The 12629-nt window shown below is 45.6% G+C and overlaps 2 protein-coding genes across 4 annotated transcripts in view; one reads left to right on the top strand and one right to left on the bottom strand.

Moving 5' to 3' along the window:
* The first annotated feature begins 757 nt into the window (after positions 1-757).
* On the top strand, positions 758-8751 carry ZCCHC9 (zinc finger CCHC-type containing 9). 3 transcript variants are annotated; one of them, XM_072860673.1, is made up of 6 exons: positions 758-871; positions 1260-1630; positions 2801-2951; positions 3232-3324; positions 4454-4522; positions 6705-8751. In XM_072860673.1, the coding sequence occupies exons 2-6, from the start codon at positions 1286-1288 to the stop codon at positions 6818-6820; spliced, it is 774 nt and encodes a 257-aa protein (XP_072716774.1). In that variant the 5' UTR covers positions 758-871; positions 1260-1285; the 3' UTR covers positions 6821-8751. The 3 variants fall into 3 exon arrangements, with proteins under 3 accessions (XP_072716774.1, XP_072716776.1, XP_072716775.1); XM_072860675.1 differs by having other exon boundaries at positions 760-871; positions 1257-1630; XM_072860674.1 differs by lacking the exon at positions 758-871 and having other exon boundaries at positions 1115-1630.
* A 3058-nt stretch (positions 8752-11809) lies between these two features.
* The window catches only part of ACOT12 (acyl-CoA thioesterase 12), a 31195-nt gene continuing 30375 nt past the window's right edge, over positions 11810-12629 (bottom strand). Inside the window, exon 15 of the mRNA XM_072860672.1 lies at positions 11810-12255. Within this exon, the coding sequence (XP_072716773.1) occupies positions 12121-12255 (135 nt within the window). The 3' untranslated portion in view covers positions 11810-12120. The remainder of the gene's footprint in view (positions 12256-12629) is intronic.

Below are 12629 nucleotides of genomic sequence, written 5' to 3' on the forward strand. Positions count from 1 at the left end.
CGCTCCCCTACGCACCGGGATATGTGAACTCAGCTGGCACTAGCTGCTGTGCCCATTCACCCGCTCCACTTTGAGAAGCCGATGGGCTGTTGGCAACAGGGCTGCGCAAGGAGAAAGGTACTTGCACACGGACAGCAACTCCTGCAGCCCCTCGGGATCCTCCGCGCTCCGCCGGCTGCTCCCCGGGAGACACAGGTGCCTGCAAAGGGCTATGTCCCACAACCCTTTTACCCCTGCAATAAAGAAGTTAAACTTCTCTGGAGGAGGGTTAGTCTTTTCGAAGTGCTTTCACAAGCTACAGATGCATGCTCACTCCAGGGGCGTATCTGCTTCAGTCAGACCATACAGCTTCTATCAGACCATACAGAAAACCACCACACACACGTCCCTCTGTTGCGAGCACCACGGGAACACCGCGTTTCGGCGGCACAGTTAAGAAGAAGGGGAACATCACGACTCCACAGGCGCGCTGCGGCCTCTGGGCGAGGCAGAGGGCCGCTCCCGGGCTAGCGCGGCCGGTAGACTGTCCCTCTCGGGAGGCGCTTGCGGCCTCTCCCGGGCGTTCGCGGTCGGACGGGCCGCGCCCGGCGGCCGCACAGCCACCTCGGGGGCTCCTGAGAGGGGCTCCGCCGCGCTGCCCTCGCCCCCCAGCCCGGCGCCAGCCGCCCCGGCCCTGCCTCACGATGGCGGCGGGGCGCGGAGCCACAGCGGCACGCGGCGCCGGCGGTCGGAAGTGACGTCACCGCCGGTCCCCGCGCGACGCCCGCCCCGCCCCACCGGCGGCCGCGGGGACTCCGTTCCACTTCCGGGAGAGCCGGCGGGCGGGCAGGGTCGCTCTGCGGGACGGGCTCTGCTGCCGCGGCGGGCTCGGGTGAGCGGCGTCTCCGCGGCCGCTTCAGGCCGGGCCCCTCCGCCAGCGGCCCCCGGCGGCTGCCCGGGCGCGCCTCTCGGAAGGGGCCGCGCCTCTCGGAAGGGGCCGCGCCTCTCGGAAGGGGCCGCGCCTCTCGGAAGGGGCCGCGCCGCGGGGTCCCGGCAAGCCGCGCCGGCAGCGCCGCCGCCCCGGGAGAAGGGCGGGGGGCCGGGCGGGGGCGGGGAGGGAGGGAGGGAAGGCGAGCGCCGGCGGCCGGGGCGCCTCGGGTGGCAGGGCCGGCCGTGCCGCGGGGAGGCCGCTGGGCTGAGGGGACGCGGGCTGCGTTGCGCTCCCCGGGGGACGGGGACGTGCGGGCCGCCGTGCTCACTTGGGTGCCTCTGTCGAGGAGCTGCCCGGGCGGCTGCCGGCCCTGCCATGACCAGGTGGGCTCGCCGAAGCGGCGCTGCCGGCGAAAAGGCGCTGGATGCCACCCCCTGGGAGGAGATGGTGAGCGGCCCCGCGGGGCGGGAGGGCCGCCCAGGCCCTCTCTGCCTGAAGAAGGAGCAAGAGAAGAGGAAGAAGAAGAACAGAAAGAAGAAGGACTATCCGAACGAAGACGTTAACGGCTTTGCGGCCTACCTGAAGCAGAGCTGGCCGGGTGGCGAGGTGGCCGAAGCGGACGGCGCCCAGTTGGAGAAGGAGGTAGCGATAGCCTTGAAGAAGAGCAGGCGGCGGGAGGATAGGAGGCTGAAGAGGCAAGAAAGAAAGAAAAATGCCATGGTGAGTTTTGCCTTGAGTCGTGGGTGTTTGCTTATCCGTGGCAGCTTGTTAAAAACTTAGGAAAAAGCTATGTGTGGAACACCCAGATTCCTTATTCCCTGCTGACCCTGCCGGGAGGTGGTTCAGTGAGGAGGCCGAGTGCCTTACCTGCTAGCAGCATAGCGTGTGCCGAGTGACGTTTCACGTTAATTAAGTGAACTTCAGTATCTCAACTTTGAAACAAACAACAAATTTCAGCTTAAGTCTTAGCCTTTAGTATGGCTCTTCCGGTTGAACACTGTTCTTGCTGCCCTTTGATGAGTTCCCAGCCCCTCTTCTCTCCTGGAGAAACTAATTCAGTGCATCTCCATATGTAATTCATCGGTACAATATTCCTGCTGGTTTGGGGCCTCTTTCTGCAGTGTCTTCTGCTTGAGAATTGGAGTGAGATCTCCGGCAGACTCGAATGAGACTGTCTAAAAGCAGTTATCGCAGCACAAACTTATGTGTTCGGCGTAAACTTATGCTCAATGTAATCTGAGAACATAGTAAAGAGAGTCTACTGCTAATTAATCTGAGGTATCTAAGTTCTTCCTGAGTAAATTATAGGACTGGTGCAACATTGCTTGTATTTACCTAAGCACTTGCTGCAGTAGTACTTAAAGAGTGTGGAGAACTGTGCTGTAGGCAAAATCAACTATCATAGTTCATCCAGGGCACTCAGTTGTCAATGAGGGAATACCCCGTACTGTGTGTTGTTGGTAAGAGGAGAAAATTACCCATAGTAATACAGTTTAATGGCATAGACCACTGACAGTTATTTTGTGTCAGGGTACAATGTTTCATTCGTCTGGGTTTTTTTCCTGAGGAGAAAATCCCTTGATATGATTGCCTTCTAAAAAGCTGGAAGGTCTTATTAGACTGGGATTTTCAGGTCTTTGAGTGCCATTCACCGAATCTTGTCTTTGTATGTTAGAGTAACCTCAAATCTCAATGCTAGAGATACGTATCTGATAGTACCCTCAAGGTTTCAGCCAAGAGAAGTAGTGGTCTAGTAGAAGTCTAGTGGCTATAGGTGGTAATCAGATAACAGCAGTAAGTGAATTCTTTAGTAATGCCACCTATAAGTGCTGTGCTTTGCTATGTGAACTGTCTTTAAAAATGAATATAACTTAATTTTTATTTTCAAAGGTATGTTTCCACTGTAGAGAACCTGGCCATGGTGTTGCTGATTGTCCTGCAGTGCTTGAAAGTCAAGATATGGGTACGGGAATCTGTTACCGGTGCGGATCCACAGAGCATGACATCAGCAAATGCAAAGCAAAAGTAGATCTAGCTGTTGGTATGTCTCAGAAATTTGTATTTTTCGAGGTGCTTTGGTCTGAGTTTTCTGACTATTGAAATATAAGCTTTGTGGTTTAGTAATTTAAGTGTTCTGAGGAGGTAGGTTAATATGTTTAAAGGAATACAATATTATAACAATGAACCTAACAGTGTAAGAGACAGTATAGTGTTTATAGTATAGTGGTGTAGTAAAATGTTGTTGTTATAGTGTGTTCACAGTTGTCTGTGACTTTACAAAGGTTTTTAATGTGGATCATGAACTGTATGGGATTTTGCAGGGGCATTTCCATATGCAAAATGTTTCATCTGTGGTGAGATGGGACATCTATCAAGGTCATGTCCAGATAATCCCAAAGGATTGTATGCTGAAGGTGAGTGTAGTAATTTACTAAAAGCAAAACACGTTTTTCATACTTGCCTGGCACAGAACAAAGTAACATTGTAAGTGAATGAGGATCCGACTAAAAGGAATTTCTGAATATCTTTTACTCTTGGTAAAAGCAGATTAATTCTGGGGAATTGTGGGAAATTCAGTGTTAATATTGATTACCTAGGGATTTCTGTTTTAATTGTAAGCTTAGTGTTAACAAGATGAGATGCAAAGTATGAGAACTTGCTTGTGCTTGCAATTTCAAGAGGTGCACAAAGAAACAAAATCCTAATAGGCTGTATGTATGTGGTCAGTGTGTATTTAAAGGTACATATACCAAAGTATGTGGTAAAAACATGCTCTTAGACTATAGCTTAAGACTTCGGGAGGTGTTCATGCTAAACAAGTGCTCTCACTAGAAAGAGGACATCTTCAGTTTAAGTGACTTCAATGAGAAACGTGGTCTAAGTTTGAAGACTTCGCTCAGATTCTGCTCTGCCTGGTTTCTCTGTCTAACAAATAACGTTCTGTCTCCCAGTACAAACCTGAGGTCTTGCAAACTTAAAAGAGTGGTCTTATAACAGTTAAATTGGAAGAAAAGTCACCTTAGAGGCATTGCACTTCTACTTTCAGTGTTTGGATTATGAGTAGAATTTATATTTAATATCTCAGTACCTGCAGTTGGATTACCTGTCTCTCAGGAGTTCTTAATGATTTAAAAAGTTCCTTTGAATAATTTAATTTCAACAGAATTCAGCTTGTTCCTCAGCAAGAGAGCTTCAAACAAATCAGAAATACTTAGTATGTGGTGACTGGAATTTGTAGTATGTGATGCTTTACAGAGCAATGTGAGTACCAACAGCTATCTGTCCATCAGAGACACAGAAAGCTGTGTTTGCAGGCTTCTAAAGCTGGCTGCCTGTCTGCACCACAGTGTTATATGCCTAGGAGTGCAGACCTCTCCACAGGGACATTTCCTCATGTTATTTACAGGTTGTCACTACAGAAAACTACAACAAGATTTTTCAATATACATACAAGAGCAAAACGGTGTAGGGGGGTTGTTTTGTGTTTGGTGGTTTTTGGTGGGTTTTTTCCCCAGATGAGTGAACAACTTTCTCTTTGAACAGGTGGTGGCTGCAGACTTTGTGGCTCTGTGGAGCACTTCAGAAAAGACTGTCCAGAAAAACAGAACTCAGGTGAGATGCAGGGGAGTGTACAGAGTAGAGTTTGAGTGCACAGCTGAGTAATGTTTATTTACTGCTTTGCCTGACTTTGGTCAGGAAAAAAGGGTTTTAGAAGAGAACTTGCAAATAGAAAAGGTGACTTTCCTTTGGGAATGAGTGCTTATATTATGGGGTATGTGAAAGAGGCATGAAGTTGCAATGCAAAACTTGAACTTTCCGTTGAAAAAAAAAATCTAGCTTGTGGGCTTCTGAAGATAATATGGTGAGCTGATGTGTATTGGTTACCCAGATTTTATGCTGCTGTTCACAACTTTAGCAGCTGTAGAGCAAAACTGGTTTCTTCTGATGATGGTCTCTGCGTGAAGTGGTGGAGCTGAATGTAACGTCAGTTGCAGGGTGGTGGTACTGGCAGCTTGTAAAAAGCTGCCTGTGCAGGTGAGTGTTCAAGTCATTCGAGACAGGAGAGAAAGAGGAGACGGGAGATCTGTCTCGCTAGATTCACCAGCCAATAAGCTGCTTCCTTACATGTTCTTCAGTCTTCCATGTGGGTGGAAGAATTGCATCATATACAAAAAAACTGCGCTAAGGAAGGCAAAAGCATCAAACGGGTTTGAAGAATGAGGCTGTTACTGAAGCGGTGAAACATTTGCTCATTTTTCTACTTCATTTGTATGGCTTATAGAACTTCTGGGTTAATGATATGCCAAACTTTTGGGGAATTTATGTAAGAAATATTTATGGAGGCAATAGAGGCCTATACTTTAGCCATTTTCTGTGTCTGATTCTATAGATATGATATTGTTGCATCCGAGACCATATGCAAGCTTCTAGGTGTTTGCTGCTTTGCTAGTTTAGAACAAGTGAGATTGCGTCTTCAATGGTCTGACAGAAGTTTCTGATACGTTTTCTCTGATTTCTCTTTAAAATTTCCCCGAACTCCTCAGCTGTAGCAGGTTGTTGGGCGGTGGCCACTCACATGACTGCTGACTTGAAAGCCTGTAATGTAGCTCTTGTTGGATTTCTGCAGGTCACATACATGGCAAACAACCTTTGTGTGCTTAACACTTCTTGTAAGTCAAAAACCTGTACAGATGCAGTAGGAGAAAAGAAACGTTTGTTGGGAGCGGCACTGCTCAAAGCTGGGCCAGCGGTTACCAGGAAATGGCAGTCTTCAGTTGTGGGTGCAGTCCAGTGCAAGCCTTCCTGCTCTCTGGCAACAGGGCTCCAAATTATAGGTGAAGCAGAACTGTAATTTTTTTCTACCTCTTTTTGAGAAGTTTTCTGTCCATTGTGAAGACTGACAACTGCTGTTTAATTTCCCAAGGGACATGAAGTCTTTACACTGATGTTTCAAAACTAGTATTGCTGGTTAAAAATAGTTGAATTAGTTGGAACTGTGACACCGTTGGTAAGAATTATAATATTCTTTGAAATCAGTTTGCATCATGCAAAGTACTTTTACACTACGGGAAGATAGCTGATAGCTGGCAAAGAAGTTTGGGCATTACAGCATGTAGTTTCTTCAGGTGGAGTTATTTGGCCTGCTTTAATATACAGAAGTTAATCCAAGTAAACATTGATTTATCCGTGTGATATTCTTGGTATGATTTGATTCGTTGCTCTCAAAATTAGATTGTCATTCAGAAAAGAAGTACCAGTTGGTTAACAGTGTTTTCTCTAGGAAAGGGCTGTGAATTGACCTAAATAGCATTTAAACAGCAAAAGGATGGTGTTGATTATATGCAGGGATGTGAGTTGAGAAATGTAAATTTTGTTCTGTTGTGCCTCCTCAGGCTTAGTTTTTTCATCTGTATAATAGAGAAGGTCTTTCCTTTATATCCAGAAATGTTTGACATATTCTGAAATCATTGTAAGAGTCATTTTGGCTTCTGTGAGAGCTAATGTATCATCTGCATACTCTTTGAATGTTTCTTTGGACAGTCAAATAGGAAGAAACATGTAGTAATTATTTCTGAACCTTGACAATCTGCATGGGGGAAGAAAGGGAGTTTACAAAACACAATTTTAAAAAAATAGTTGTGTAAAGAGAGTTGGCTTCAGAGCTAGAACTAAACCGATAGATCTTTGGTGAATCAACAACAGGCCTTTGCAGGCTAAATCTTCCTCAGATGTGGAAGTTTGGTACGGTGGTAATGCTTAGCCATTCTGTGATCTCTTGTCTCTCACTCTACAGATCAGGTTACGGTTGGGCGATGGGCTGTTGGCATGAGCGCGGATTATGAAGAAATTACAGAAACACCAACGCTGCAAAAACCAAAAGTGAAAGTACCCAAAGTTGTTACTTTTTGAAGGCCTCTCAGCTCTAAACCACAGTGAGCCTGCGCTGCTTCACTCCAGAGTAGTGACTACACAGAGTGGATTGCTGGTTCCAGAAAATCAAGCAGACTGCTGCTGCTAAATTATTTTTTTTGTCCCGCGCTCATTTTTCCAGTTTGCCTCTCAGACTCACCTATCTTACTGAAAAGCTGGGAACAACAGAAGTACAGCAAGTGGGTATGTTATTTTTACACATCTCTGCCGAAGTGCAGCGTTCCCTCTGACTCGATTCCCTCTCACTGTCAGCTCTCTGAAGAGGGAAATTGGCTTCTTCTCGTAACAGGGATCTGGTTGCAGCAACCAAACAGGGTATGCGTATTTTATCATGGGGGTCTGCGATCACTGGATTTTGGTGGTCAGTATTGTTACCTTAAGAGTGATGCTTTTACTTACCAGAGATGAACACAATCATGCTGGTCTTATTAAGAGTATTTCTACATCTCTCTGAAAGGCATTGTGGGTATTTTCTAAAGACTCGTGTTGGGTTCTGGTTTGGTTTTGCCTTCTCCTTTTAGAAAGAATGATTTCTTGCTCTGTATGTGCAAGCTTGAGCAGTCTTGTAGTGAAGTTATCAGGTAAACCCTACAGCCTGTAGAGCTTGGGGGTGCAGTTACCACTACTGAGCTAAATACGTCCATGCATTAACCCGATTGTTTATGCATGTTGGATTGTTTGAGTATTTGTTCACTAATAGAAACAGAATCATGCCCTTTCTCTGATATCTGTGGTGAAGTATACCTGGGAAGAGTTGGAGAGCAAGTGAGCAGCTTGCTTAGTTCCTTTACTTTTTTCAAGGAAAGTGTTCAAAAATCTTCAGGGCTTCTATCCCTTGGTGGGTTGGGAGTAAACTTTGCTTTGTGTTACACTTGCCTGCTCCATGGCAGATTTATTTATTTTTAAATGGAGACTGCAGCCTTAGAAAAACTGATACACATTAACAAAAGTTACAAAACCAACTCAAAACGGACTTCCTGCAAGAGCTCTCCAAATACTGTAGTAATTCAGCCTAGGCAGCCAGCGTTGGTAGGCTTTCACTTCCGTCTGATCATCTCGCCTAGGATGAACAAGGAAGCACGATGTTACCACAGAAGTGCACCTTGAGCTCATCTCACGTGCGGTGCTTCTTTCTCCGCCAGTGTCGTGGCACAGTTCTGGGCGGTGTGGGCAGGTGCCGTGCAGGGTCTCTGCGCTGTGCTGTGTAGGCGTGGACCTGCGCTCCTGTGACATCGGGCTTCTCGGGCCTCGGCTGCGGTCGCCATCAGGCAAATACCGTACTTCAGCATCCCAAAAGTCTTAAATGTGCCTTCTAAAAACTTCAGCTTGCATTATACAGTAGTAAGTGACAGTCCTTGAGGGAAAGCTACACAGTGATAAAGCTATTGCTTCTAAAGAATTAATTTACCCTTTCAGTAAAAGTGTCCTAATGGTCCATACCTCATCGCCTTGGTGAGAACGCAGAAGGAACACCAGGTAGCAGACTTGAGCTCAGGACTGGGTTTTGAGGTGCTTAGGACCAGCCACTGAAACCATAGGTTTGGAACCTACTTTTCTTACAGCAAAAAACACATACAGGAATTTAATTATGTGGATATATTTTATATTTGTACATGTTAATTATTTTTAATAAAACGCTGCTAAAGAATACGATAGTCAGAGCTCTTGTTTTAGGTTTCCTGGTTCTGCTCTGGATACAAAGGCACATTAAGCTGACTAAGATAGGGCATGTATATTCAGTTTATAATAATCAGAGCACACATTTAAATGGGAAGAGGCGTGGATGTGGATGAAATCAAGGATTAATTACAGACTTTAAATAACTATTGGATTAAAGCTCAAAGCAGTATCACTTTAATGTGGACATTTTGCAACAGACATTTATCCCAGCTTAAAAAGTGTTCCCCTTTCTATTGTATGAATAAGTATATTGTTTAAAAAGCATCTTCTTAGATCGTTTCCTGTCTTTAAAAGCTCCTTGATACTGTGACATGCTCTTTTACCCATACTTGAAGCCATGCACCTTGACTTTCCTAGTGGACCAATACTTCCCTGATAAGGGGTTGGTGCAGGCAGTGTGGGTGGTTGTGCGAGTCGTGGTTGTGCGAGTCGTGGTTGTGCGAGTCGTGGTTGTGCGAGTCGTGGTTGTGCGAGTCGTGGTTGTGCGAGTCGTGGTTGTGCGAGTCGTGGTTGTGCGAGTCGTGGTTGTGCGAGTCGTGGTTGTGCGAGTCGTGGTTCTGCAGCGCAACCTCTCCTCCCGAGGAAATGGCCTGTGTTCTGAGTAAGACATGGTCACCCAGTTGTGCTACTGTAATCTGAGACAGAAGTGTCCCTTTGACAGACTGCTAAGTTACATGGTGTACAATGTGTAAGTTGGAGGAAAAGAAAATTCACTGTTCCTTTCCCACAGCTGATCACTGTCAATTCTGCTTGGCAAAAGGGACTGCTAGAAACAGGATGACTGAGAGGGCAGTTGTGGCAAAAGAAATCCCACAAGGAGCGGTGGATTAACCTTTGTTCTCAAAATGGTGGAGCACAAGCAGGGCATGCTAGTATCCAGCTCACCCACCTTTGGAGCCCAGCCTTCTCTTCAGTGCAGTGATGCAGTTCTCCTTGTCGTGCTCCTCTGGAGGTCAGTGAACCTAACAACTGGATAAGACGACCTTGAGTTTTGTACCTGTTGCTTTGATCCATCTTGCACTATAAAAACACTTGCTGGGCTCCTACACCTGACTACTGCTCTGTTGTCCTCTGAGAAGAAATAATGGACTTCTTCAGACTTAGAAAATCACAGGGTATGGTCTCTGTGAGAATTTCAGTAAAAAGGCAAGAGCTGTTTTCAGGTAATTGCACACATGCTTGCATGGGGCTGGAAACACGTCCACCTCCCTCTTGTCCTCTGCTTCAGTGCCTGCTGAGGAAAATGAGGCACTGAAATACTTGCTCTACTCTCGCTGAAACAGCTGCACAGGTTAGCAATCTTCAGTAACTGTTGGACAAAACTACTTGTTAAATGCACCCACTGATCTCTTTTTAGATGATTGCACAAAGGTATGTGTAGTTGAAGAAAGCTGTTTGAAAAGCAGCTGTAAAAGGTGCTGCATGTAAAGATGCATCATACCCACAAATAGATTTAAAAGGTAGGCAAATAATAAGAGTAAACAAAGTTTGTGCACCAGAAACGTGCATCTCCTTGCCTTAGAAGTTGGTAAAATACAATCCTTGGTCTCTGTCAAAAGACAGTCTCCCCCTTGACCCCCAAAGATCTGTGGTGGCTGCATCCGGAACGTGGCCTGGCTTTGCAGTGCTTCGCACTACAACGGCCAAGGTCTCGGCGTTGGGGGCAGAGGGCAGAACCTCTCATGTAGGCATGAGCTCGGCAGAATGCTAGTATTTCAAAAATGCGAAATAATGTTCTCCAGATAGCCCTTGCAGTAGCCCTACAGCTGAGTTCAGCATGTAAGTGTCTCTAAAGGCAAGTTATAAACTGTGCTGCAGAGGAAGCCACCCAAATAGCTGATAAGAAGTGCTTGGTGCAGGCAGCGTTTGGGCTCTCTCCCTGGCATTTCACGCATGTATGCAGATCTGAACATTAGGTGTCTCTGTTCACTAAAAATTGGGACCACAGAGACTTACCTGCCTGCTCAAGAGCTTGTCTGCCATCATCTGCACACAGCAAGGGTGGGAAGGACTCAGCTGAGCTCCTGGTCCACGGAGGGGGCCTGGACCCCTCCATTACCAGCCGGGCCAAGAGGAGTCGAGCAGGGCCTCAGTGTTTTCATTCATTTCACGCTGCCCCGAGGCTGCCGTCCTCAGTCCCCAGACTGAGGTATTGCACCTTACCCACATGATAAAAATGACGATCCAAAATCAGCATCTGGATCTATAGTCTCTTCTCCAGAGCCAAAGATCAGGACCTGCTTTGCTTTTCTTACTACTAGTGCAAAGGTATCCGTGTGTGGTATGGCATACAGTGACCAGCCTTTCCTAGACATAGAAGACAGCAGGTGAGTTCACTAATGCTTTGGTACAAGGCTGTACCCAAGCTAAACTAGGCTTGCTGAGAGGCTGGGTGACTCACCGTGCTAGTATACCCAGAGGGCTTCCATGACTCTGGTTGGTGTCTCTTCTGCTGCACGTGATAGACATGCCATATGCAAGATGTATGGCATGCTGTAACCTATAAATCACTGATGAAAGCTTTGATTTGGTTATAGGTTGAACTGAAGATGTATTTACTTAAGTGGGAACTGGACCAGACCCCTAGAGCTCTCGCTCTACCAATTATGAGACTACAGTAAGATAAAAGGGCGCTGCTACAGTTCACATGCTTTGCTTCTCAACCCCTGCATTCATGTTACAATCTAATTGCTGATGATCATACTTGGTTTTTTGAACAAGGCTCTTTTGAGCAAAAATAAGAGCAGATGACAAAGTAGGCACACCACAATAAAACCTCTGAAACCAGTCTCCCTTTTCATCTGTGAGGGAGTAGATCCAAGAGTCTTACTATTCTGCATTTATTCAATGCTTGCACAACAGTCTTGCATAGAGGTTGCCAGCTGGAGGTCATGGCACTTCTGTAAGAGGCCAACAGCCCCCATCATGACTACAAAGCAGTCTTTCTGGAACGATGTCTGAAGCCATTCCAGAGATACTGAAATACAATTTACCATGGATTTGTAACCTCGGAAACAATTTATTGGAACTCACGGATTTGTAACCTCAGAAACAATAATTTATTGGAAGTCACAGATAAACTACAAGTATTAACAAAGTACAAACATCAGCAAAGACTGACTTACATAGGGTGTAATCTATATATAATGGTGTGCAAGAACCTGGACAACCAGGTCAGAGCACTGGATAAGCTACTTAGTAGCACCACTTCTCTGCAAATTAGACAGGGTGGTATTTATTGATTTAAAACTGGCTGAGTGCCATTATGTTAAATGCAACATTAAAATAGTGAAATAGTCTCAAGAGCTACAGTTCTACTGGGCCAAGTTCTGCCTCCATTTACATAAAACTCATTAATGCAATCAAGAGCGGAATCTGTCCTTCAATCTTTTTAAAATTAAAAATTGACTTCAGAGCCTAAGGCCTAATGTTAATTTGATAGGAAGTGCTTGTACTAGATATTCTCGGGCTCAAGCCCAATATTGGCTACATGATCCAAAGTAACTAACCTGTAGAAAAATGATCAACACACATGCAGGAATTTAAACCAGTACTGCTTGATAATCTTTAGAGGTCTCTTCAGAAATCTGTTTTTCACTTCAATACTTGCTGCCTTTTAGCTCCAAGAACTTTATACATTCCAAAGCAGTGTCTTCAATGGATTTTGATGAGCCAGTAAGATTTGCAGCTAAGTATGGCATGACACCTGATGTCACTTGATTGAAGTAACACACCTGTTTAAACAAAAATAAATGAAACAAAAAAGCCTATGGATTGCAATAGTTAGCCATTTTTTGCAGAGCCTAGATGAGTATCAAAGTTTTTATGGATGCGAATAGAAAGTGCTTATGAAACTGAAGGCAATAATTAGCAAAAAGAGCATGCCTTTTTTACAGTACTTAAGTGATCTCAGTGTCCTCACCACTGCCAGGTCCTCAAGCACGTAGGTAAATGTACATGGCAGTGCAGCAAGAAACATTATGTGTAACCTGTTAAATATATGTGCTTTATGAACAAAGCTGTTGCCTGAAAAAAGAATCCCAGCTACTGAGAGGTGCTGAATGTTTTCAGAAATGTATTTTCTTAACTGAAACAGTTACAGCCTTCC

This window comes from Ciconia boyciana, chromosome 4, assembly GCF_034638445.1.
Source record: "Ciconia boyciana chromosome 4, ASM3463844v1, whole genome shotgun sequence".
NCBI classification, from domain to species: Eukaryota; Metazoa; Chordata; class Aves; order Ciconiiformes; family Ciconiidae; genus Ciconia; species Ciconia boyciana.

What these genes read in the sequence shown, in the direction of transcription:
- ZCCHC9 (XM_072860673.1), top strand. Translation starts at nt 1,286, where the DNA reads ATGACCAGGTGGGCTCGCCGAAGCGGCGCTGCCGGCGAAAAGGCGCTG. An exon ending in CAAAGGATTGTATGCTGAAG is followed by an intron (nt 3,325 to 4,453) that starts GTGAGTGTAGTA and finishes CTCTTTGAACAG; the next exon opens with GTGGTGGCTGCAGACTTTGT. An exon ending in TCCAGAAAAACAGAACTCAG is followed by an intron (nt 4,523 to 6,704) that starts GTGAGATGCAGG and finishes CTCACTCTACAG; the next exon opens with ATCAGGTTACGGTTGGGCGA.